Source organism: Brugia malayi (assembly GCF_000002995.4).
Source record: "Brugia malayi strain FR3 genome assembly, contig: Bm_v4_Chr4_scaffold_001, whole genome shotgun sequence".
In the NCBI taxonomy this organism is placed as follows: domain Eukaryota; kingdom Metazoa; phylum Nematoda; class Chromadorea; order Rhabditida; family Onchocercidae; genus Brugia; species Brugia malayi.
In genome coordinates, this window is record NW_025062478.1 from 7,104,381 (window position 1) to 7,131,513 (window position 27,133).

General features: G+C 31.8%; 3 protein-coding genes across 6 annotated transcripts; all 3 read left to right on the forward strand.

The window, feature by feature from the left end:
- Positions 1-443: 443 nt before the first annotated feature.
- Bm6348 (Uncharacterized protein) lies at positions 444-5,458 on the forward strand (the record flags this gene model as incomplete). 2 transcript variants are annotated; one of them, XM_043081972.1, is made up of 19 exons in its annotated part: positions 444-590; positions 751-876; positions 1,044-1,125; positions 1,305-1,390; positions 1,602-1,791; positions 1,919-2,008; positions 2,274-2,412; positions 2,626-2,733; positions 2,835-2,956; positions 3,116-3,237; positions 3,388-3,539; positions 3,657-3,804; positions 3,965-4,147; positions 4,286-4,382; positions 4,506-4,603; positions 4,730-4,775; positions 4,882-4,976; positions 5,091-5,246; positions 5,432-5,458. In XM_043081972.1, 19 exons carry the CDS (start codon positions 444-446, stop codon positions 5,456-5,458), a joined length of 2,214 nt encoding a protein of 737 aa, XP_042937906.1. The 2 variants fall into 2 exon arrangements, with proteins under 2 accessions (XP_042937906.1, XP_042937907.1); XM_043081973.1 differs by having other exon boundaries at positions 2,853-2,956.
- Positions 5,459-7,690: 2,232 nt separating this feature from the next.
- Bm9937 (Uncharacterized protein) lies at positions 7,691-16,781 on the forward strand (the record flags this gene model as incomplete). Of its 3 annotated transcripts, XM_043081974.1 has the most annotated exons (27): positions 7,691-7,745; positions 8,077-8,240; positions 8,472-8,561; positions 8,853-8,925; positions 9,229-9,311; positions 9,488-9,622; positions 9,764-9,858; positions 10,111-10,230; positions 10,393-10,504; positions 10,572-10,683; positions 11,026-11,200; positions 11,385-11,542; positions 11,692-11,801; positions 12,057-12,296; positions 12,383-12,520; positions 12,760-12,806; positions 12,988-13,129; positions 13,376-13,441; positions 13,568-13,611; positions 13,979-14,048; positions 14,179-14,352; positions 14,890-15,122; positions 15,179-15,272; positions 15,416-15,498; positions 15,639-15,755; positions 16,216-16,418; positions 16,687-16,781. In XM_043081974.1, 27 exons carry the CDS (start codon positions 7,691-7,693, stop codon positions 16,779-16,781), a joined length of 3,228 nt encoding a protein of 1,075 aa, XP_042937908.1. The 3 variants fall into 3 exon arrangements, with proteins under 3 accessions (XP_042937908.1, XP_042937909.1, XP_042937910.1); XM_043081975.1 differs by lacking the exons at positions 7,691-7,745; positions 8,077-8,240; positions 8,472-8,561; ... (5 more) ...; positions 10,393-10,504; positions 10,572-10,683 and having other exon boundaries at positions 11,184-11,200; XM_043081976.1 differs by lacking the exons at positions 7,691-7,745; positions 8,077-8,240; positions 8,472-8,561; ... (17 more) ...; positions 14,179-14,352; positions 14,890-15,122 and having other exon boundaries at positions 15,210-15,272.
- A 4,355-nt stretch (positions 16,782-21,136) lies between these two features.
- Positions 21,137-26,730, forward strand: Bm9936 (Uncharacterized protein; the record flags this gene model as incomplete). Its single annotated transcript, XM_001901710.2, has 10 exons — positions 21,137-21,190; positions 21,892-21,982; positions 22,744-22,788; positions 23,500-23,579; positions 23,814-24,062; positions 24,435-24,551; positions 24,651-24,706; positions 25,543-25,714; positions 26,135-26,226; positions 26,679-26,730. 10 exons carry the CDS (start codon positions 21,137-21,139, stop codon positions 26,728-26,730), a joined length of 1,008 nt encoding a protein of 335 aa, XP_001901745.2.
- Between the last annotated feature and the right edge of the window lie 403 nt (positions 26,731-27,133).

The following is a 27,133-nucleotide window of genomic DNA, read 5'->3' on the forward strand; positions in this document are numbered from 1 at the left end:
CCAAGTCTAAGCGTTGCATGATACCGGTGCTGTCCACCGCGATGTAGTTGTTGCTTAATTATGGACTAGGAAGTTGGGGACATTGACTTGAGTTTCTTTCTCTGATGCGCCGAGTTTCTTTTCGTTACGAAATTCAAATTCAATGAGAAATATAGCTTGAGAGTGAAGTCTTCTTAATCAGGCCAATTTACAATGGATAAGCGTTTTGTTCTACTTTCTTGGATTTTTTACTGCTGCCACATAAACAAAAGAATTTCAACACTACGTTATCATCTCAAACACATTAGTCTCGTCTTCAAGCAAACTGTCTTAATGAAACAAACAATTCCTTCATTATTTTTTTTAAGTTCGGGAAAATATCTCGAAGGATACTTATAATTTGAGAGGTAAACAATTGTAATTCTATTTATAATTTAAGCAATAGCAGTTGTATATCATTGCAAATGCCTCAAGAAGTGAAAAAGAATACTGCAACAGATAGAGGCAACAGTATTGGCAAGGACAATAGGCTTACGACAACTTATCTTGGGGTTTCACAACCCATTTCAATTTCGGGACCGGATGAATTTGATATTGTCATGTCGACAAAAGTGAGTATTGCTTCAAATTAACGCTGTTTAGCTTGTGGAAGTAATTTTTTTGATTTTGGTCGCTTTTCTTAGATTTGATGCAGTTTGCAGCATGGAAAATCCTGTTTATAGCTCTTGCAATTATAAATATACGAATAGATAATTTTTGTGTTCTTTTTAGTTAGATGAATATTTGCAAGCAAATGGTTATTTTGAAACAGAAGAGGAAATGAATTTACGTCTTAAAGTGCTTAGCAAAATCAACGCATATGTGAAAAAATGGGTCCGCATCGTATCTAAAAGAAGGGTTCATCATTTATATTTTTGCAGTTACCGACATATAACTCTAACATATTCCATTATCTTAATCTTATTTTTTCCAACCTTTTCCTATCACTTCATGTTCAGGTCTTCATTGTTTTCCTTTCCATTAAAAATTCTTGAAAAAGAGAATATACTTATTCATTTTTTTAGCAAATGCCTGATTCTGAAATTCAAAGCGTTGGTGGAAAATTATTTACTTTTGGATCATATCGACTTAACGTACATACTAGAGGTTTATTTTCTGTTCTTTGTTTTGTTTTCTTTTTTGAACTCAGAGAAGTTTTCATTTTCTTGCATTTCATTTTTCTCGTGTCATATCCTCTATTATGGTATATTTGGCAAAAGAAAAAAGCAAATAATATTTTTTGTCTTTAAGAAAAATCCAACTTTTTCCAATAAAATGTGGTTCAGGAGCTGATATTGATTCACTTTGTGTAGCGCCGAGACATGTGGATCGGAACGATTTCTTCACAAGTTTCTATGAAATGCTTGCTGAGGTAATTTGCTTTCGTTAGGAATATTTGGTTTAATGAATAAGGCGCAGAGTCTGATGAATTAGTTTCATAACCATTGGATTTAGATAAATCGATATTGAGGAATTTAGTCAAATGATGAGTTTATTCGCGAATAAAGTCCGTTGCGGAAATTCTATCAAAAGTTTGTTATAATAGAGCTTTACAAAATCGTGCATTATATCATTGTTTTTAGGATCCAAATACAACGGAATTACGCCAGGTTCAGGAAGCTTTTGTCCCCGTAATCAAATTAAAATATTATGGTATTGAAATGGATATATTATTTGCTCGCCTTGCTCTACCGAGAGTGCCAGAAGATCAGCAGTTGAACGATGATTCGATATTGAGAAATTTAGATGAGAAAAGTGTTCGTTCGTTAAATGGTGAGTTGACCAACTATTAAAACACGTTACAAAAAATTCTGGCATTCTGTTAATTCTGTCTAAAAATTCTGTTAAAATTTTAAAATTAATTTTTGTGTACTGTCATCTTAGCAAGTATCTTTTCCAGGCTGTCGCGTTGCTGATGAAATATTACGCCTAGTACCCAATATATCAAATTTTACATATGCACTACGAGCCATTAAACTTTGGGCGAAAAGTATGTTTCATAACTATTGTCATCTTCTTTTCATGTTATAATGTTGAGGGTAACTCATGTTGAAATCTTCCGTTACTATTCGTTGCATGTTCTAAGCACTTGTCAGATTTTAAGCTTCCATTAACAAAAATTTCAGTAAATGGCATATATTTTAATGTACTTGGTAAATGCTGGACTCTCCAAAAGAAACTCTGAATTAAAACTTCCATTATTCATTATTAATTGGGACATTATCAAATATATTTTTCATTGGAATATTTTGCAGATCATGGCATATATTCTAATGTTCTTGGTTATCTTGGCGGTGTATCATGGGCTATACTTGTTGCTCGAACATGCCAGTTATATCCAAACACTGGGCCAGCAAGACTTGTGCAGAAATTTTTCTTATTATACACAAAATGGTACTAATCAGTATTAGGATAATTACTGGCATGCTCAGTATTAGTATTCAAATAATTTTGGGACAACTTTTTTTTAAAGAACTTCTAACACAAAAATTTTCATTGATGTTACATTTTTTTTTTTTTTGTGTGTGTTAGTTGCAAAACAACTTTTTCGAAATAAAATTACTGAGCGTACTAAAGTCTTTTGTTTACCTTGATGTTTGTTTCCAGGGAATGGCCACATCCAGTAGTCCTTAAGGAAACAGAAATTTCACACGCACGTGATATGCCGTCTTTACAAGAACTTGTTTGGGATCCGCGATCAAGAAGTGGTGATCGGTAACCTTTCGTCTTTATGTCTATATTCTTTATACTATGGAGTCATAAAGAAGTCATTATTATCCCTAACAATGAATATTTATTTTTTGTTCATTGTCTAGTGAAAGTCCCAGTCGCAGGTTTCATCTTATGCCAATCGTGACACCAGCTTTTCCGCAACAGAATTCAACATTCAATGTAACGAAGTCTTCGCTCAAAATCATCATGAATGAGATCGAAGAAGGTTTATTTTGACTTGATCTTTTCATTCTGTACTATTATTCATTCGCTTCCTTGTTATTTCTGTCAAATCATTTCCATGTTAATTAAAACCATTACCCTCGACTCATGTTTCATGTGACTGTTCTTCGATATGCCACTTTCAAAATTAAAACTTTTTAAGGTCTTGTTACTATTAACGACATAATGAAAGGAAAGACTGGATGGTCAGCATTGTTTGAAGAAGTTAATTTCTTCAGTCGTTACAAACATTTCCTAGCACTTCTTTGTTTGTCGGCGACAGAGGTGAGTTCTCACTCTCTTCATAGCCTAAGTCATATGACTAATATTGAAAAATTATAATAATCTGTAAGGAAGCAGATTACCGCTTGAAATATTATGTTGATCTTAATGATTTTCAAAATACACAGATGCTAATGATTCTCAAATTTTCAGCAAGATGAATTGGTGTGGTGTGGACTAGTTGAATCTAAAATCCGATTTTTGATTGCAAGTTTGGAACGTCGCGAAAGTATCAGGGTGTGTCATGTACATACAAAATATTATCAGCCACGAAATGATCCTTTTCCGGTTCAAGTTTCTCTCCAGTGAGTATTTTTCTGTATTAGCTGTTTTCTTAACATATGCTTAGGTAATTAAAAATATGTAGGGCGAATAATTGGGAAAGGCATTTAATTTTTGATAGTGTAATGAACTTGTTTCAGGAATCCTCGATGCCGGCTTTGGTTTATTGGATTAGATTTGAATAAAACTGTGAGCAGGAAAATTGACATACAGCATGAAGTTCAAAGTTTTATGGATCTTCTGAACAGCATGGCTACTACTCAAAATATATACGTAGAAGGAATGAGTGTACGTATTTCTGTGTTACCTATAACTTAATTTAATTTTAGAAAAGTTGTTAAAATATAGTAGTTTTTCCATTGATAGATTTTCTAACTTGAGTAAAAGCAGTAATTTGAGTGTTAAATTTTCGTTAGAAATGGAAAATTGTTAGATTTTTCATTTTCAGGTAATACCACATTATCTTCGTAAAGCAGAACTTGTAAAATGGTTGAAAATGGAAGACCTAACTAGGGGAAAGAAAGCACCAAAAAGGAGACGAATAGCAACTTCTCAAAATCAACAGGCTACAGGTCCATTACAAAATAAGACGAGAAGTGAAACATCAAGCATTGCTTCTTGTAACTCTTCGGTAAGTTCATCCTTCAAATCGGATGAAATGTAATGTCATGTAGATGAATTAAATTTAAATAACTGGGAAATATATTTTGTGGACTTTTTATATCTCACCAGTTCAGCTAAAAAAGTTCTCTGAAATTAGTTATTTAAGGGAGCTGCATCGCCTTCCACGTCATTATCTGGGACGGAAGTCAGTAAAAATGTACAAAATGATTTAGCAATGTCATCAACAGTTTCAGTACCAACAGGTGCTTTTTTTTTTCAGATGCTATGAATTGCTCACGCAAATTTTTCTCTGTTCAATTTGTATGGCTTTCATCTAAATTTCAATTAAAAATTTTTTTTTTCAAAACATAGGAATAAATTTGCAGTCTCAGGCTCTGCAGAGGCAGTTCCTAAATCGGAGATAAGCATCTCGAGCTGCAATGACATTCCTATCGGTTCAAATTCAGTGGAAAGGAAGCTATCGGTGAGTAGTCGGTTTGTCGATTATGGGATTAATTCATGTTATTCTCACCTTTTTGAACATGTGTCGGTTTTTGCGAAAGTTTTTTTCCTTGTAGTAAGTAAAATTTTTGACGTCGTTTTCTTGCAGAGTGAAGCCAGCAGAATAGTTCTTCACAGCCACTCAGCTATTGAAGGTAACTTTTGTTTGTTTTATTAGGATAAAATTTTACGATAGATCCTATACTTCTTGTTGTTTCCGTAAATGAAACTTTCGGACTTTAATAAAATTTTTAACTTCAGCAATTGACAACCAATCTCCTGCTACGCAACGCCTCGTGAGTGATGGCCAAAATAGTGAATTACAACTTTTGGTGAATAATGATGAAACGAACCCGGTAAGAAGTATTAGAATAATTGAAATTGCTAGAATTATGTTACAAATTGATCTGATAACAGCAGTGCCTTTAAATCTGGTTTATCAACTTGAATTCAATTTCGTTAAATTAAAGCAAAAAAATAATGGAAGAAAAAGATCAGCGGAAAGGAATACCGAAGATGCAGAAACAGCGCCAACTCAACTTAAAAGGTGTTCATTCGCAGAAACAAATCTTGCCTCTCCAGCAAACGTGGAAACGGAACAAACTAATCGGAGTTTACTTGATTCGGTAAGTGATATTGCTCAGTGGTTGATTGTTTTTACTGATTTTTCCACTGCAGTTATATTAATGCTCAGTAAGCAGCACTCGAGTGGCTTAAAAAATTGTTTTTGAAGGACGAAATATTTATGATGTTGGTAATAAATAAAATTAATGCAGTTTCATTTAAGTGGACTTAGTATACCATTTTTCAGGGTTTCAATGGTGCTGGTGCTTTATAAAATGAGACTTGTGGCGAAGTTTGTCCTTATATGTTCAGGAGAAAACATTATTGACTGCTGTGCTATATCTCTTTTTTCTTATTACTATAAATTTAGATGTCGAAATTCATGTTGTATTGTTCGAAATAAGCTTCTTTATCATGTTTAATGGTATATAGTGGTCAAAAATTCATGTAACTTTTAATTTAATTCAGATTTTTAAAAATCGAAAATTTCGAAGAAAACGCCAAAACATAAAAGTTTTTAAAAAAATATGGAAATTGGAAAATCATTTCAATATCCAACGTTAATATTCACTACCATTCAAGGTAACAAATTTATATTTCAACTAGTCTCGCACTAAGTAAGCTTTGTTGTTCATTAGAAATATTAAAGAGTTTATATAGTGAATAATGCAAGGTTTTCAAAAAAAAAAAAGCTGAATTTTTGGTTGAATGGTAGAAATCTTTTTTTGAACTAATGATCTCGATATGTTATGTATGTACTCTATCATTTGTATAAATGCAATAATTTAAAATTACTGCTCTTTCAAATAATCACTTTTTTTTTTACAAAATGTTTCACTATTTGAATAATTTGATACTATGAAAATATCACTGTGAATGTTTAGGATTTTTTACATCTTGTTTTTGCTCATTTCAAATGTCCACAGTGATAGGTATGATTTTGCATTTTTATACGGTATTGTGGAATAATTTGAACATCACTGTTTCAATTTGTATTTTTTTATTTCATGAAATTGTGCCAAATTATTTCGATTAATTCCAGATCACCAATTTTTTTTTTAAATTTCTTAAGGGCTCGATCTAGCGATTTACAAAATTGCACCAGTTTTTCTGAGATTTTAGTATTATTTTTTGTAGTAATTAGCGAATATGGTGCAGGCCTAGTTTTTCCTTAGCTTTTACGAATTCACTGCAGAAACTAAGCCTTATAAGATTGAGTTAGGTGACGTAGCATTTGCTAGCTGTTGGGAATGAGAGAATAAATTTAACCAGGTTTGGATATTGTTGAAACTTTCTTTTCATTAAGTTAATTGATGCTTTTTCATGCATTTACACCTCATTACCAGATATTTCTATCGATGTCTGTTTTTTGCGATGTCATGTCACTTTGTTGTCAAATATCACTAACGTGGAGTTTGTTTAAACAACAAACTTAAAATCCATTCCCGGGGATTTAATGTTTAAGAAAGCAAAATGATTTCGAAAAACTTTGATCAGTGATTTTCGACTGTCCGGGAAATTAGTATAAATACAGCGCACTTTGGCAGTAGAAACTGCAATGTTTAGTTATTGTGGGAAATTTCGTCTCTCATTTTATCGCATTTTGAAATACATGGTTTTTAGATGGAAGATATGATTTTGTGGTACTGCAGCACAAAACGGTAATGAGCTGTTTCATACTGTAAACTTAATTTTGTAGAAATGTTATGAGAAAGCGGTACTATAAAAGATGAATAACTTGGAAGTAAGCTAAGTAAGGACATTCTCCCTTTTTTTATATGGGAGATTTCCGTATTATATAAAAGGCTAACTTTGAAATATGCAAGTGAAGATGTACGAATTGCATAAGAATAAGAACTAATGAAAATAGACTAAGGTATGTAATACCACTTTAAAGTATCTTCTGCTACCTGCTATTCATGTTGATGCTAGTCTTGCCCTGTAGCTGTTTGTGCGGAGGGACTTCCAGGAATAGAGACAGTGGCATTTCAACGCGGGCAGAGTGCGTACATGCAGGACGTCGTTGTGGTGTGTGTTGGTATTTCACTGAAGCGGGTGATGTGATAAGGAGGTGGAGGGTAACTTTTGCGATGAGAATAGCTTAGAATAAGGGTAAAGATGAGAGACTGAATGCGAATTGTGCAAGGGACTGAATGGTCAATAATCCTCAAACTTGATTGATCTTATGTGAGTAGGGTCACATTAAGGCTATTTGTGAGAACTCTAAATTATAATTATATTTAATTTCAAAAGAAATGATCTCGCCATTATCTTCATTTTTGTAACAAACGGTCAAAATTTTAATCATATAAAAGTTACTTGCTATGGCGAGATAAATAGTACTGAGGAAAAATTGGGTGGGGATGCTTTTCAAAGTCAGTTTAAAGTAATAGTTTGGTACGAAAATGAAATACTCTTTTTGATATAATCTCTGTTCATTTATATACAAGAGCATTTTCATTACTGCCAGTAAAATTTCTAGGTGTATAGTTATTATTCTTTTATCATGGCAATGCAACGAAATGATTTCTACATCCCACGAAAATCGCTAAATCAGACAAGTATGTTTCCTCTTGTCCTAATTACTTTATAGTCATTTATTTGGGAGACTTAATTCGTTTCTTCTGCGCTAATTAATTTCTTCATGAATGCTTACACAATCATATAGATTATCATTTGAAATAAAATAAGCAAGCTTGTGAAAGCAGTATGCTCAAGAAAATTTGTTAGGAAAAGCTTTATATCTAACAAAAATTATCCGTAAATGTTTTGCAATAAGCTGTGCTTCACGTTGCGATACAAATAGATTTTTCTGAGCATTAAAGTGCTAAATTTACTTAAACTCTATTTTACCACAATTTTATTGTTTGTAATCAATTTACGCGCTTGAAGACATATCTCTGCATTGCGTAAACGATGTTGCCATTAACAGCGAACCATTTCGAAATATATATCAGCAAGTAATTTCATCGCATATTTCAAGCAGCTGCCAGGATCGGGAATCGATCAGAATTGTCCGGTGTAGAATTATAAGTAATAAACAACTGGAAACACGGGTGACAGTTATTTTTTCCGATTAAAAAAAGACATTTTCGAATAGATCAATGTTTTGATCTTGTTTCACTTCCAATATTTATGCCCTAGAGATGTGGTAAAGTAAAATTATAGTTGGTTTTAAAGGACTTATATTACATTATATATTTTTTGGTAACCCAAATTCTACCATATTATGCAAGAAAAAGCCACATTACGAAGTTTATGAGGAATTCATTTTTTTTTCTCTTCAGTTCTCTAATTTTCGGCGTTCGCTAGAATCCCAGCGGTTACCCGCTGACGTGTCGTTTGGATACACTCTTCTCTCGGATAATGTGCGAGAAGTGAGTCATTTCTATTCATGTTTTACATTTTCCATCTACAAGAATGTTGTCACTGTCAGTTGTCAGTCATATGAAAGAAGCCACTTTGTAGTATTTATATAGTAATGAACAACGTTCTTAACTTCCCTTTTTTGAAATTGGCTTAGGCTGTGTAGTTTTTTTTTATTACAACATTCGTTGTCTTCAGTAACAAAAACAAATTTAAAAGAAAATTCTGTTGGCTAATTTGAAATGAAACTCTGGCCTCAGTAATAAATGGCTTAGGGATGCTTAATTTTTCTAACTTTTCAGATGGAACTGATAGCACAGTGGGGCCTCTGCGTTAATAATAACTTCGTGGGGGATTTGGGTGAACCAACATATGGTTAGTTCATTTTTAAAATTCATTTGAAAGACAGTTTGTTTGACAGTCTTTTTAATAAACTTCTGTTTGGAAAGAAATAGTGACTGGTTTTCAGTTTTCCGGCTAAATTTATTATCTTAAACAGTATGAAAGCAAATTGATAAAGAATTAATACATAAGTATTATTAAAAAGCAATATTGTTGTATGGAGATTTATAATAACAGTTTAGACATATTAAAATATTAATATGAAAATGTTGCATGTTGCTTTAATTACTCTAATTCTTAATTTTTGGGTCATTTACTTGAGCACATAACTTTTAGGTGTTTACTTGTCGGGACACCCGGATTTAGTTACACCAGCACCATTTCTTGGACGAACCAAATTGAAGATTTTAGCGTGCAAGGTAAGCGCTAACTTTTTAATTCGTGACTCTTTTTGTTCTTTTCACTACACATATCTTCAATTACTGTCAAGGCTTTATTATTTATCTTGCCGTTTAATAACTAAACAAAGATGTTATTCATTTGCAGTTCTGCAACCTGGTAGTGATAAATTGTCACACCATGACAATTCTTTCAGATCTTGAAAGGTAGATGCAATATTGTTGGTTTGGGGTCTTATCATTTATTGCCTACGCGAGGATGTCATTCGCATTCAGCTATGCAACCAGTGGATTGTAAATTATCGCGACATGATAATTATCGATGTGATCAGGTCTTATTAAATTTCCAGTTCTTTATTTTTTTTAAAAAAAAAAATTGCCTTCTGCAAGATTGATTCTGTTTAATTTAAAAGTCCGTAGAGTCTATAACAGGCAGCTGTTCTTGACTACCCAATTCACATGAATTTTTTCAGATTTTTTTGTTTGAAGAGAAAGGAGTTGGTTATTCCAAATCGCCAGCAAATATTTTACCTTTTGCCATATATGACGTCGAGTTTCCCCCAAATACGTAATTTTGTTCATTAATTTTTGATTAACTAAGTTTTTTTCTTAATACATGATGTTAAAATTATATAAGAGGTCAGCATATTGAGAACGAAAGAGATGTATTTTATTCACAAACGTGCAAAATACAAATAACTTTTTAAGCATTTTATTAGTTGCTTACTTATTTTACAAAGAAGGTTAAATTGACTGGGATATAACTGTTTGTAAACTTTTACAGGGAAAGGTTTTCATTATTCACTTTCGTGAGTTTCAGTGTTCTGTCTTTCAAAGGAACGGATTCAATTGTTTGGAGTGGTAATTTGTTGATTGGAAGTAAGCGCTATAGTCGTGTTTCACTGTATTCATTAGCAGCAGCGACTAAACCACCATTAATGTGAGTTTAGAAAGTGCTTAATGAAATGCTTTCAGAAGATCATTTCTGATTGGGAATTGATTTTTTTTTTACATATTATTTGTTAGATAAAATATTGTTTTCATCATTATTAAATAAAATATCTTTAGGAGTGCATTTTTTTTTTTTTTTTTTTACATTTAGTGACACTTACGAAGTTACCGACTTCATTCGTTGGACTGCGTGCCTGGCTTTTCCACCGGTTCTTGAACTGTTGAAACCACCAGCTCTTGGAGAAATCGCTTTGAAAAAAGAGGTTAGACAATCAGTTCAAATTTTGCAGAAGAAGATGGTAATTATGGTGCTTACGTAAATCTTTTTAGGTACTTTTGGTCGATTCTCAACGTTTAGTCTACTATTTTACATTATTTTCTGAAGATGATTCTCATGATTTTGTTTTACTACACGAATCTATGAGAATAAAGCAAGCGGCAAGTGTTTCATATTTTTGTCATTTTTGTATTTATTTTTGTCCAAGTTTTGCTTGTTTCGATTAACGGTTGAAATTAACGAAGTCTAGAATGAGTTCGTCATTGTGATTTATTGAAATAATCTATTGTAAATGGATCTTTCTAGCAAATCATGTCATGTTATAGGATAGTTTGATTGTTTAAAACATTAGTTAACAACACATTAAGCGATACAAGTTGAGCTCTTCTCTACAGCACTGATTTGATTACTTTCGGCGTCTTATAATAAGACTTGAATAATTTGTAATGTTTCCATAGCTAAAACCAACTAACTAATATAGTTTTTTTTTTTTTTTTTTTCAGGCAGGTATAACGATCTTCCCATCTGTTGGGATTTTCATTCTTTTGCCAAACGGATTATTTAGTGATTTGTTAACACTTCCTAAAACAGTTGGCAATATTTTCCATTGTTTATATTTGACATCTGATTTGAACTGTTCTTTAATATACGGTGCATTCGAAGCGATGTCGACGGAGGAGAAGTCATTAATTTTGCGATTTAGATTTTGAATTTTAATTGTCGAGGGCCTACTAAGTATTTATTGTTGATGTAAAAATTTTATGTTTGTTTTTTTTTTTTTTTTTTTTTTTTTTTTTCAGAAAGAAATTTGCTTCAGCTATGTTATAAATGTATGAAATTAATCTAATAGACAGTATGTTTTACAGCGATGAATTTATGAGGCCGTTGTTACTTCAAGAGCGTATCGATGGGCTGGATGTTCGTATTCAAGAACTGGTACGAAATGTGGCTAAGAAAACTTTACTTTCGGAAGAAAATTCTAACAAATTAAAGGTTCAAGGAGAAACATCGAATGCAAGTTCCGGTAAATTTTATATTGCCTAGACTGATTAATAGCTATAGAAGAATAAAGAATCATTAGATTATTATGTCTCTTTATATCCTCATTGCTTGCAAGAATTTATATGCAAGAAATAGAAAGGAAAAAACATGTATATTGCTTATACATTGAAGAAGCGGTTGACATGGATATAGCAGACAGTGACGATGATGAAGAGAAGAGGGGATGGCGTGTTGAGCGTATGAACACAAAATATGGGATGGAAAATTCCTTAAAAGAGCATGTACGTTTGCATAAAATTTCATTGATTTTGTCATTCTGTCTGTAGTCACTTTAGTTTAGTTGGAGTTCCTGTTTCTTTTTGTTAATCGTCGGCAAGTAAATTTCATGCATTTGGTAAACAGTTCTTTAGACATATGCTTGGAGTAGATATTGTTAATAATTCTCAAATTCATAAAATTCACTTGGAAAAGTTTAGTTGTTTGGTTACATATAAGGATGACTGCATAAGCTGCGATAGTTTTGTTTAATTTTTCAGCCAATATCAACCTCAGATTCAAAATTAAAGCCAAATTTACCGCATTCAATTGACGAAGCAGTGTCAAAGGATAAGCGATTACTTTCTTCTAATCCTCGACGTGGAAAGATGTTTATCAGTAGAGATCCCAGGAAGCGTCTTATCAATGGTCGAGATTTGCCAATTCCATCATGTTCAGTCGCAGGACGAAAGATTTCAGACTGGAATTCTTTGCGTGAACAATCAGTTACTAAAAAAAAGGCAATTTTGAGTTTTTGTAAACATTTAGTTATGAAGCATTGCAAGGTATTGTCAGATCATTGAGATTTCAATTTTTTTTTTTTCAGCCAACACCATCATTCGGCTTACCTGCAATTGATTTCCGTGGCTATTCGCCATCAGATGCGTTATCCAGTGGAGAATCGTCACCGAGAGCTGTTTCGCAGTCCCAGAGTTCTCCGTCTAACAGTTCTCCGAATCTTGGAGTATGTTCATCTTTGCTCGAATTGAAACATGGAAACTGGAGCCATCATTTTGATCACTTCTCAACAGATGTGTCTGCACTTTCTTAATTAATTATACAAATGATTAAGGCCCAGAACATCAAAACGGCATAATCTTAATTATTTCTCAAAAAATCGAACTGTATATAGTTTTCCATAAATTTTACAAAGAAAGTTAAAGTAGTGACTTGGTCCGACAGGAAATAATTTTAAACTTCCAGGTTAACGACAGTGTGGCGTTTCTCGGGAGTTTTTCGAGAAATCAGAGGTATGTTTCTGTTTTAGCATTGTTCAAGCTGCAGTGTGTTTTAGTTGTCTCAGTTCAATAGTTTTCTTATCTGCTATCAGCTCAGTATTACCACTGTGGAAAACTTTGGAATGCTTGGTTTACTATGGATGTATTTTTTTAACTTGATGTTGAATTTTCAAACCTCTCTCTTATTTTTTAGTGAACCGGATAGTACTGAATCTCCTGCTAGTCCTCCACATGAACCTGGTGTCTTCGTTGCTACTGCGCCAAAAATTATTTCCGATTACGATATGAGGTCGGCTATCGATGCTTCATTTCAAATGCCCGCACGGCAGTATCGGGTAGTTTTCTTAGATTCTTATTTATCTACTGAAATATAGTCAGCAAAAAAGTGGGACTTTTTTTTTTTAAATTGGTTGTAGTTTATCTTCTGCATCCTCATTTATTTGTCATTAAAGAAGAATTCGTTCTTTACATGAATCAGAATATTAATATTACTAAAAATGGTCGTCAGCAACAAAATTAACCTAAAAAAAATATTTCTGACCTCTTAACTGTTCGTAATAAATATAATTAATATTTTTTAGCCTCCGGAAGTTACACCGTTTACAGCTGTAGCGTCAATAGAAGCAGTGAAGAATCCTGAACTGCTGGTAGGAAATATCAGTTCTATTTCATGCGTTACTTCAATTAAATGGATAATTTATAGTTGTTTTACAATTGTCACTGTCGGCAGTTAAATTTTAGGAAATTTCATCATACTGTATCTGTTGTTTCAGACTGATAAAAAACAAAAAAATCTCGCTATCAATGATGAACCCACGTAAGTTCTTTCAGTTTATGAAGTATTTGATTTACGTGTTATTCAATGCTTTTCATCTTTGCTTGTCATTGCTGTGATAAATTTTGCAGTGCATTATGAATTGTACATGTTTTAAATTAGTATTTGACTTACAAATTGATTTGATTTTCATTTTTCGTAATCCTAAAAAGTTTTCATCGCCTTGGGCGAAAAAACAAACTGTCATAGAAAGTTTTTTCTCGGTTAAAATCGATTTTATTGTTAATATTCTTTGTTTTCCTATCTTTAAACACTGATTTTATATTTTGATGGTCAGATCAAGAGAAACTGAACTTGTTAAAATTTTAAATAATTGCGGCTTTTTGTAAACTGAATGTGGAACTTTTAGTTACATCCTGCCTGAATTAGTTTCATTTCCATCCCATTCTATTCAAAGAAATCCGGCTGAAAGTGAAAAGGTCAGTTTTTTCTAGCAAAAATATTTTTTCTACAGACTGTTTTTTGCTTGTAGATGAAAACACTATGTAGTAGGATAGTTATTTCATATTTATAAAAAGTGTTGCCTGGAGATTATTTTTTATTTTCCAGAAGGATTCGTTATTAAATCCTCCTGCGCAACACTTGCAGTGGAATGTTTTTCCGAACTCGGATGTTGATGATCATGATCTATCATTCTGGAAAACAAATGAATCGATAGCTAGTGGTGATGTAGATATGCGTGCTATTCATTCAGTTAGTACTGTTCCAGATACTTCACGTGAAGTATGGATTTTGATTTCTTGAAGCTAGATATGACTGTAGAATATCTCAGAATAAAACAGAAGTATATCGATATGTTACATTTGTATTTTGTCATTTGTTTGGCTAATGCTTTAAATTCCTATCATGGAATGATAATTATTATGCAATTTTCATTTTATGATGAACTGGTCTGGAAACAAGGAAAATATAAATGGGCTATAATGTAGGGTTTGGGTTTGAGATTATTGCTTGAGCAATAATCATTCACTGCCATTTAGATTGTTTACTTTTTTATTCAAAGTTATAGATTATTTTTGGAATGCTTTGCAACAATAAAATTGACTTGAATAAAAAATTAAAAAGGATGAGCGGAGGTCGATAATGTCGAGTGAATCAATTTACGGATTTGGGATAAAAAAAGAAAATGAATTAACTGTTAAAAGGAAAAAATAGTCATTCAGGAAATTTCCTTTTCTTTTTTGAATTGTGGGAGTATGATTGCTGGGAAGAAATGAGATTTATGTATCGAGATACAGTGTGTAGAAAGCGTCTTTATAGGTTATAGTATCAGCTGCGCATCACGTAAGATCTGCTATGCAAGCACCGATCGTATTCTCTAATGGCGACACTGATCATCGTATGATTTCATCAGCAGTTCGACCTTCAACTTCTGCACATTCTCCTGAAAGCTTTACAAATGAATCTACTGGACGCTTACGCATGCATCATTTTTCTTCACTTACTTCCGTTCCTTACGCGGGATCCTTTCGATACAGTAGTACTACTCCGACGTAGGTTTTTAATTTTCCAAAAAAGCAATTAAATTTATGGAGTTGCTTTATTTCAGCAGCTATACAGCTAGATTTAAACATCCACGCATGTATGGATTTTTCAATCAACCAACTATTCATCGCCAATCGAAACCGTATTATGCTCGAAGTGTAAGAGTTTCAGTTTTAGATCTTATAGAAATAATTTTTTATGATTTTTATGATAACTTAAAAGCATCAAATTATTTCTGCGGGTTTATACAGAGTGGTAACAACAGCTTTTTTGCTATTGTTTCCCAAAAACGTTTTTTCAGGCTGTGAGTAGCAGTTCTTCGGTAACCTTTCAAAGACGAGGAGTGTTACTGATCGATGATATTCAATTTACTGTTGGGGCTTTGTATGTATTTTATTTTAATGGCAAAAACTTTTGTTTTCGTTCCCCAAAATTATTTCTTCAAACTTTTAGCATGCTCTTTCGTATTTCGATTATGTTTTGATTATTTCATTGTACTGTTGCACAACGCATTTTGTTTGCAGGGATCCGAAGCTTTTCCGGATGATTCTGGAGCGTTTTTCGAATTGGAGGGAAAGTGGTTCCAGTTCCTGGTGGGTCAAACTACATACACATCTCAGGCAGACTTTGATTTTGGATGGGTAAGTTTTTGTTTCCACTGTTCTAATAGGTTGTTATTGGCTGATACTTTTCCCATTATGTCTTATAATTATCATTTAATTTTCATCAATTTATGGCTTTAGATTCTAGAATTATAGCAAGTACAAAGCAAGTCGAAATCCAATAACAAAGTAATCTTTTCATTTTTGTCTCCAACTAGCATTTCTAGTTTTAGTTAATAGCTACTCTGCTTGTTGCTTTCCCCCATGTCTAACAAGTATGACAGTGACTTTTGCCGTATAGTTACACCTTCTTAATATGGTGTAATGCACATTATTTGTTGCCGATAAAATGCCAATTTCAATTTCCAAATTTATTTCTTGATTTTTGAAAATTTGTAACCTTCGAACTTTGTTCTGCTTAAATGAGGAAAATGTTGGATATGACAGAGACACAGAGTAAAACTAAATAAACATCAGACACCATGAATCCTTATTTAAGTACCTCGTCGTATTCTGATTCGAAAATAGTGGAAAAATATGCCCATTATGAAGAAATAATAAAGGAATATGAAAATCTGAAAGTGATACAAACAATGAAACCACATGAATGTGATAAAAATAAAAATGATGCGAATATATTGTTGAAATGTTTGAGTCATATTGCAAATACAAATCGAAAGTGCGCCATGATTTATTTGACTGGTAAGTCATATTTCAACACGGAATTCGTGTTTTGTTGAAATTAATATATCCTCTTCTGTCCATATGGTTACGAATATTGTGAAAATATTCATTTATTCATTTGAATATAAATTATAAAAGTAGTGTATATGATTTCTAACTTGTCAGTGCTTTATAACTTAATCAAAACAAAGGCCATAACGTTCTGTGCATTTCTGAACCTTTTTTATTTTTTTCAAAAGCTTGAACTGAAAATATTTCATAAATACTGCATCTTTTTTAATTCTAGATATGTCAAAAGATTCGTCAGTGGGTAAGCAGATAACATGCACGGGTTTTGAAATTTATCGCAGCGTGGAGCTATTGAAAAAATTTGATATCTGATGATGCTTCATGCGTTTCGTGTTTTGAATTTGTGAAGATTCTTGCGTTTTATGTTGGTGGTTATTTTCATTGATTTCGGAATTTTACTGAATAAGTTTCGTGGATATTAATTCGTGAGTAAGTTGAAAATCATAACTCCTCTTTTATGCTCTGTTTCATAAATCCATATGTGACAAATTTTGCAACGAGGAATCCAAAATTAAAAAAAGAAAAAACTTCCATTCTACCTTCTTTTTTTCTATAATCTCTCATCTTTATATTTTCCGTATCTCAATCAATAACGATCATTCTATTTAATAATCCGTATAAAGCTTATCCCATTTCTTTTATTATTCATATATTTATTCATTTCCGTTATTTGAATTCACATATCTGCTCTGTCTTAGCAAATAAAAAATGACTAGACTCCCGTGAACAATCCCGTGAATACTTTTGCTTTTGACTTATTTATGTAATAGGTCGTCGTTCGCTTTCGCTTTTATCTTTGTTTCACTCTCCAAAAATGACAACTAGTTTTGCTCTATCCTTATACTACTTTTTTAAGAGCTAAAAAATCGCAGTTTGTTAGTGCTTTTCAAGGATTTTAGGTACTGTTGTTGAATTTGTTCTTCAAGTCGTCCGGACTAAACATTTCAGCATTGCACTTATATTAAACCTAAATATCAAAATGTGAGATAACATAATTCACAACTCTTCAACACTATGTATATGTGTTTTTCGGTGAAATAATAAAGTATGAAATTGTCTTTGGGTTTGGTTTACAACTGCTGACGCTTATAACTTTATATCATCTGGTTTCTTTTTTCTTTACTGTTTTTTCTTGCTGTTTTGTTATTTTAGTTGTCCTTGTTTCTTGTTTCACTTTATAAGTCTAGAATGGTCTTTGTTCTTAATTTACTAAATTGTACTTTAATAATTCCAATAATGAAGACTTTATTTAAAAGCCTTTGATGCTACGTGTCTCTGTACAATGCAAACTATGAATGATGTTAGACATGGTTATTATTAGTATAAGTTTATTCAAAACCTCGTTTTATTAATGCCGTGAAGTATGCGAGTACCAGTTCCTTGAATTTGATTAGCTTTAACTCTTTGGGAATACTTTCGACATAACAATTTAACGGAAACTTCTATTTATACCAGAAGCAAGGTTTCTCTGAAAGATAAATTCCGTATATATATTTTCAGTCTCTTCCTTGGAACGTGGAAATTGCAAATACAGCTGAGTAAGAAAAAAATGAACCTCCCAACCATACTTCCAATTATTTACGAAAATAAATTATCTCGAGAAATGTTCTCTGTTTCGTTTTTTCGTTCACTTTATTTGTATATCGTTAAACGATCTATAAGCTGAAGTGCTGTTTGAGGGAACTGTTATGAGTAGTTTAGTTAGCCAGACGATAATGTTCATTTCCCCTTTTTGAAGAACGGGTTGCTTTTACTTTTGTTATTTTATGTGAATTAATTTGTGGAAAACTAGTAAAATGTTAGATGATATATCCAGCCACATCTGAAAAAAGTTGTTCTACCATTCTTTTGAATTCTATTGAAATGTTTCTTTTCTGGGAAATCATTGATAACTGGCAACATTGGATTGATTTCTCAAGCTGATGTAAATTTGTCAAATTGTGAGTATGTAACACGGATAAATGTGAGCAATTCATGTTCCGAAGGCCTTAGACCTGTTCAGTGAGAATGCTGCAAAGGATACTTGTTTTTTTGTATCGTTAATATTGTGCAATGAATGAGATTATTTTTGGAATTTGTTGCCAAAAACAATATCATTTATATAATATTTGATGAGATATTAGTATTGGCTTTCAAATTTTTTGGAACGTTATCCAGCTGTTTTTGAAAAAATGATTCCAGCAAACATGGTGAAATTTATTGAATCACACCTGTGAACAATTGCTGTATGGAACAAAGGTAGACTATAGAGAAGTTTAAAGAATAAACAAAAGTTACAAGAAATTAGACGTACATCTTTGCCGTGAGCTCTAAAAACTCTTAGTAAAGCAATAAATAAGCTCATGAAAGCTAATTTAGCTGCTGATTGGTCTGCTATGATGTGAAATTTTCTAGTGATGTAATTTATATTTATGGGAAGTAGGAAATGATAAATATAATGACCGAAGAGAAGTTTACTTGAAGAACCGAAATTTCAACATAATATTTAAGATTATCATCAAGGATAACTAAAAATTAGCGCAAATTGTGACTAATTGCTAAGGCCAGAACACAATATATTATTAGGAAGTATTAGCACAACATTTGACACTTATCACTTCCAATACACAAATAAGGTAAACCAGGTGTTGTATCCCACACATTTCAGCAAATGAAACACAAGATCCAGGGAATATCCTTGTTTAAGAATTAGTTCATTATAGGCAATTATCTATCACATTAGTGCAATGCTATCTTTGAACTCAGAAATGGTTATAAATCAACCATAACGATTTCATATTTGTATATACATGTGTTCATCGAACTGCCTGCGCTAATCAATCAATTCGTTGGTAGTACTATACAAATTTAGTAAAATTTTGTGGCAATTATTTCCCATCACAAAATCTGTTCCATTTATGTGCTCATAAAAATTCATTTCATTTCTTTCATAAACAACATTCATTACATAAAATGATGATTATCAGTATATCTAAGTTCATTTTCTATTCCTTACCTATACTTGACTGTAATTAATTGGTCTGGTTACTTGCTGCTGTTAAAAATGAATCTGCAAAGCAAACAAGTAATTATAAATTATATGACAACACAATTATGTCACCAACATTCAATATGATTCTTTTTTAACTTCGAAAACCCAAAATTTTTTCGGAATTTTGAATTTGAAATGCTTCAGTTGTTTGCTTAATTTCATTTTTTAGAAATTAAAATAGTAGTCATCAATACTTAGCTTAGCGAAAAACTACCTACTGTGAGTAATAACAACGGATGTTGGAAGTTCTCACTGAAACGGTATATCCCTGTTTTGTTCACTAAAGAGTGGACCACTGCGATGCCACCGGTTGTCATTGCCAGTTTCATTTGATTGTCATTTTAAGCTATAAAAGATGACACAAATTTTTTTCCAGTTATTTGTACGCTGACGATCGTTGGCATCTTTGTTATTTGTTATTTGCCGCATCGATCTTTACAAAATTTTATTCGTTTTTCAACAGATCGATTTTTAGTGAAATGAAAATTAATTTAATCTGCTATATTCATAATTGAGGAGTTACTTAAACTTTAAAGTATTTCTAATTGAATTAATTTAGCTGTAGATAAAATATCTTAATGATAAAGAATCTTTGGATCGATTATAATGCACAATTTCTTTTTTTAAGAGAGACTCATTTTAGGATAAATGAAAGTTAAAGAGTAAAGAATATATTGTAACCTAATAATTTGTCCTTCAAGTTAGTTATAATTCATGTTCAGACAAAAAACCACAAGCTGTAACACTGACAAATGCAAAACTAAGTTCAATTCTTGAAATACTTCTTTTACATTTTTCTGCGCCGACACAATCCCCAAAGTAGTTTTATGGAAAATGAATAATGCTTGGTCAGATCAGAGTGGACTGTCACCGGTCACCGGTCATCGGTCACTACAACACATTCATCCGTCCAACCATCCATCCACTATCCATTCATTCATTATTTGTTCACCCACTGCTCTTTGTTCTTCCGCTTGCTTACTCATTCTCTGTATGTTTATTTGTCTCCCCACGATCAGATTCGAAATAAATTGTCTCTCTGAATTGGCATCGGGCACTTAGTCGATCGGTCGTTTTCGCAGTGAGTTACTACTACTATATGTAGGATCCGACAGCTGCTTCCAATTATTAACTCAGCGGTCGGATTGACCGATTCTCTAGTTTGTTTCATTTTGTTGTCCCTGTCATTACTGCTCTCTGAACAGTTGCTTAAAAAATATTTTGAAACTAAATTTAAAATGTCATTGTCATCCGAAACACTGAAAATTGTTGACATTCTCGAAATTTAAAATTCTTTTTTCATAAATTTTAAAAAATTTTTTCAGTTGAGAAAGCGCTTATTAGTGTCATGTATATTTTATGCACTTTTGGATGCTTTGATAGAAGATCAGGTATGTGGGTATTAAGTAGATCATACATGATGCAAATTCAAATTGAGGACTTATCTGTTTAGTAACTGATAGGTTTGATTATGTTTTGGAATTCCCAAGGTGATAGGAAGGGTAAGACAAACTTCTTTGGTCAATCTTGATGCAATCTAGAAAAGCTTTTTTCAACTTTTTTTATGAACTGCGCTGAATAATTTCAGAAACATTTAACCAGTAGTGTTTATCACATTTTAGTTTACTTACAGGAAATGCCGTTATATCCAACCCTTGAGGATTTATTAGTTGATCAATATCAATATCAGGTGACAATATTTTTATTTCCTTGTTCCTAACAGTTTGGAAATTCACGATTTTAAAATTGACGTGAACTGATGACTAAATTATGAGCATAGTAAAGAATTAATTTAATTAAACATCTTTCACCATCATAATGCTCCATACTGTAACTAACAAAATATGACAGCAATATTTAAAATTTTCTTTTTTCAAAATATTTTCGAACAAAATCAGAACTAATGAATGAAAATTTTCTTCTAACCTGTAATTACTCCTATCGAATACCAATTTCCGCTGTAATTTAGTATTTGTTAGAAAAAAAAGAAAAAAATTTTATATGAAAGCATTCAATTAATGTCCTTGAATTCCATCGTTTCGTAACAAATAAATTATGGCGAACTTTTTGTTCAAAAATTTGATCAACTTAATTCTGTAAGCTTGGGAGAGTTTTAGAAAGTTTTTAAGGAAACTGATAAAAGTAGCAAATGAACAAATTATACAGTCGTATTTTTACCATCGTTGATAAATATTTCCGCTTTCTATGCTACTTCACTAAAACATATAATAGGTGACCTCTAATCTGAACTGCCCAACACGATTTGTACTAAGGGAATAGATCAGATAAATATATCTAATATCTAACAATTAATCCAATCATTTGCTTAAAGAAACCGCACAATTTTTGTTAAATTTTATTTGAAATTGTTAATTTCGAAATAATTTGCAGAAGTATGGCAGCTGCTCAGACCACAGTTCTCAGCCATTCCATTCTTGCGCAGAACCATCCGCTCCTGTCTTTGAATCAGATGCTCCCATCCGTGAGTAATTCAATATATCTTATCATTCTCGTGAACAGTCCCAAGTTTCGAGACTTAAATTTAAATTACAAATTATTTGTTTAAAAGAATGATCTGATTGTAGTGCTGATTTGGATGGAGTGATGAGAGATCTGTCACATACTGTTAATAGTAAGTTAATAGTAAGGGAATAGGTCAAATACTTTAGTAGTAAGGGTCATTCTGTCATTACTGCTTATAAAATATTCACTCATGAAAATGCTCTCACCATGAAATTCATAAAAGAGAACAGGCTACAAAAAAAAATCTTATTTTAATTTATTAATTGGAATTGCATTCTCAATTTAGCTTCAATTGACGGCAATGTTCTCCGAATTAAAATGTCAGAAAATATTGCTAAGTTAACTTCATTTTTTGGAGAAAACAGTTGAATTTCATTGATACTTATTCATCACTTATTCAAAAACAAATGATTTTATGATTGACTGAGGATGTGATCTTAATGTTCTGCATTACTTTTCTATTTTTTTAATTTCATGTTTGACTACATCATTTTAAGTATTATTGAAAGGTACGAACAGAAAAGGTACATTGAATTGTAATCAGAATTGTAATCAGTTAAAAAAAAAAAGAAATGAAGAAATAAGAAAGAGTTGAAGTGATACTCACAATGAAATACTTTTTTTTTTAAAAAAATTGTGTTATTTTGAAATTAAGCAAGAAATGGAATTACTAGAAATATACTCATATCTAATGTAAAATTCATTGAACTAAACTTTCAGCAGGACAAATTTACGAGACAGTTGACGAGAACATCATATCGGCAGGTTCATTTAATTCGCTGATCTTATATATTGATAAGTATTATCTTTCTAATGTCTTGGATCAAAGCTTTCACTTGCTTGTTTTGGTGTGAATGAATATAATACATCTAATGGTGGATGTCGTAGAAGATAATTTGTTTTGGAAATTAATGTGTTCGAAATTTAATCTAATTAATGATGATTGCTTCACTAGAGAGATATTTCCGCATGATTAAGTCATTTGCATCTTTTACACAAAGCATCTCAATTTCTTCCACTTTTATATTTCATTGATCACAAAATAATACTTGCACATTCCGGGAAAAATTTGATGAAAATTAACTTCTAACACTGTATTTCTAAGCCTTTATTTGGATAAATCCTATTTTTTATAAATTTATTTGATAAAAAACAGAGGAGGAAGGAAAAGCAATACTACAAAGATAAGATAGAGACACTTGGCCCGTAGAATATTTTTTAGTCTATATAAAAGAGTTGTCCAAAATTGACTTATATGTTGTTAATATTTTTACATAGGAAGGATGCATAAAATAGACAGATTCATGTCAATATAAGGAAGTCGAGAATTACTAATTATTGTTAGACACTAACTAAACCGTGAGAAGTGCATTTCAAATATGTATCGTATTTCAAATTTCTTTTGAAGTAAAAGACTGAAGTATATCTTTGTGAAAAGCCTGGATTTTGTCTTGAATAATCTTCCCCAAATTACAGCTCCAAAAGAAATGTTAGAATATCCACTGCTTCCATCTTATCATGAAAGCATTGCCCAAACGCAGCATGCATCTGTGCTTGTAAGGTTTAATCTTTTAAAAAATTCTATTCAACATATGATCAATAAGGGATAGATTGAAGATTTTGTCCAGTCATAAAATGGCGTATTGTCTTTGGAGATTGTCAGTGATTAATTTTTGTCCACTAATTATTATTTTTTCTTGAAGTTCTAGGACAGATTTAAATTGCCAGCTTTTTTTCAAAAAAATCAAAATTTGATTTGAAGATCTTTTAAAATTTCCCTTTCTTTCCAGAAACCATCTGCTCAATTGCCAGAAATAACGACAGCACGTCTGCCCTATCTTCATCTCCCTCAATCAGTAGCAGTTCAACAATATATGTCAAATAGCTTGACCTTATTAGAGAATGATTGCATTGTCGCACCAATCACGTCACAATGTTCGGGCCTTATTAAAGCTAACCTTACACATGGTGTTCGTAAAGTGATCCTTAACCGTACTAAAGGTAAAAAGTACGGAGTGAGGATGCGTGCAGTCAATCAGGTATTTTCATCTGATTTTCAGGTTATTGCTTCCAGCAAAAACTCTTACGATTACACAGCAAAAGATTTATACTGTAGGAACTTTCAGTCGAGAATAAAACTTTGATATATGCTGATCATTCATACTTCCCAAGATCCCATATTTTCCTAAGGGTTTTAATCCGAAACAGTCTGATGGGCAAATGCAGTTGACAAATAGCCAGTGAACTTTCGATATGAACTCTTGAATGTTAGCTATTCAGATTAATTTTGAAAAATTTCCAGAATTTTTTATAAGTGAGATCTACACAAAGTGGCTCTGTCTTGTAAATTTCATTTAGAATTTTATATACGTGAAGTGTTGCGAGAGTATCATTTGTTCGAGTATTTTTAGGGAGTTTTTGTCCAGTTGGTAGCTGAAGGTTCTCCAGCTGCAGCTGCTGGTATCCGATTTGGTGATCAACTGCTTAACTTAAATGGCACCGATGTTCTTGGAATGAGCGGGCAAAAGGTTATTTGCATTTTTTTTAGAAGTATGTTCTCTTAAAATTTAGATAATGTCAAAAAATAACTTTATTCTATGATAATCTTTAGAATTTTATGTTTTCAGGTAATGGATATAATGAAGAAATCAAAACATGAAGTGGTTCTCATGTTCAAAGACAGGTACATACAATTAACTTGACATTGAAAATAGTCATTATCAAAAATACGAAATAAGAATGAAATTATAAACAAAATCCTTTCGGAATCTCATTAAAACAGATAACAGTGCTTCTCCTGCTCTGCCTCCAGCAGTGTTTTTTTTTTTTTTTTTTTTTTTTTTTTTTACAGTGTTAATAGTTTAAAAAAACAGTCTATTCTAAGGAGTCTTCTGATAAAAGTGATAGATTGATAGGTCTTCTTCATCTTTGCTTGATAATTTTAGTTTTTTATTATTTTAAAGACATCAGGATAGTTATAATAATATTTAAAAAATTGGAAAAATTGTAGAATATAAAATGGCGGTTTGTAAGGATAGAAAACGATGGATCGTAGTTGCCATAATCAACATCCCCGATAACCTAATAATTTATTCACCGTAGTGTTAAAAACGACAACAGCTTTCAGTGCAGATACATCTGTTGATTGCAGAACTTCACTTCAAAAACATTGCTGAAGTCCTTGCAGGGAACGAAGCTAATTATACTTAATTTATTATCAGAGGCATGAACACATGACGCATTTGAAATATTCAATGACTTAATCAACAAAAGACTCTTCCAAATAATTTCATAGAATCTTCGGTTAATATTGATCATAGCATATTTGGAATATTCAGATAGTATATATATATATATATATATTTATAATATTTATATATATATATATATATAATCGTGCTATCTTTATTATTGTGATAAAATCATTCATAATTTCTTTGACACTAAAGTTTTCAAGATATATTGTAAGATTCAGAGCATTATTTAAAATTCTACAGGTCCTTTATATATTCGCTTTAGGCCGCTAGCCAGAACGATAACGTTACATAAAGATGTAAACGGCTTGTTAGGATTCGCATTTAAGGATAATCTTATCACAGCAGTGATGCAGGAATCAAGTGCTAGTCGGAATGGATTGCTTATCAATCAACGAATCATTGAAGTGGATGGACAAAATGTGATGGCTTTTAAGGTTAACTTATCCAAAATTTTACCTAAACTTGCTTATATCATTCAGTTGCGATATAAAAGCTTGATTATCTATTTATTTATTGGTCTTCTCTTTTAAAATTTGATAATAAGAGACCAATTTTAACCTCGGCTGTTTTGTTGACAATGATCAGCAAATGGAAAGAATTTATAAATTTTATATTGGTCTATACATAAAATTGGCCTATACAAAACAGATATGAGCAGAATTATAACATTATTCTAATGTGTTCAGTGCGATTAAAAATATTATATATAAATATCTTATATAGCGACTAAAAAATAAATATCTTATAAAAAAAATATATATATATTTTTTTAATATCTTGTATTTTAGATTATTTTTACATGAGGTAATATTTTTTTGGATAACTTGGTCCAATTTTATCCATTTTCATTTCAGAACAAAGCGATTAAATCCTGTTTGGATAATGCCCCAATGACAGTCACATTAACACTCATGCCTACAGAATTTTATGATGAAATTATAAAAAAGTCAGTCAAATATATCAAATTTTATCAATTAAATTTAATTCCAAGATTTTTCCTTAACCGACCGAGACCACTTCAGAAGCTTTGTTTAAGTGTAAACTGAATACTTTATCTGTATATATATAATTAAGCGTGAACAAATTATGTGCACTAGGACAATTAAATGGACGGTGAAACGTTAAATGTTGGCATTACAAAGCTATGTCGGTCAAAACTGTGCATTGACATTCGTCGAAAAAGGCTTATAGTACCACCCAGTCCTTTTCATGAATTCATCATTCAACTGGAAAGTTAATATTACAAATGACCGGTTTTCATCCCCCATGCTTGAAATTTCTAAGAGAAATTTTGTCTGATGTTGCCTCTAGTCATAAAGTGACATTTATTAAATGCAAAAAAATAAAGATAGAAAGACAAATTAATCAGTTGCGTGATTATTCAGTTATTTTTTTCAGTTTGGATCGATCCTTAATGAAAAAACAGAATCATACTGTGCCACAATTGTGATGTCGCCGAAAATCAGCATAATAATGCATATGCATGCATGCATGAATTATGCAAGTTATGATTATATGTGCATTTCTTAGTAAAACTAGCATCTACTTTTACTTTCAGACTTTTAAAATTTCTATTTTAAATAAATTTTAATTACACATTTATAGATGTATTGAAACATGCTTAACCTAAACTGATATACACCACCGAAAGTATGATGCAATATTTTACGAATTAGTTTTTCTGACATTTTTGCTTAATGGAATTAATCTTATGAAAGACCTCCATTCTCGACATCATGAAAACAGTTCCATGAGATAGTGTCCTCGAGGTCTGTCTTCGAATCTTTATCTAATTTATTCTATACAGAACTGTATTTTTTTGATTATACTGCCAATAAATGATGCTATCAGTT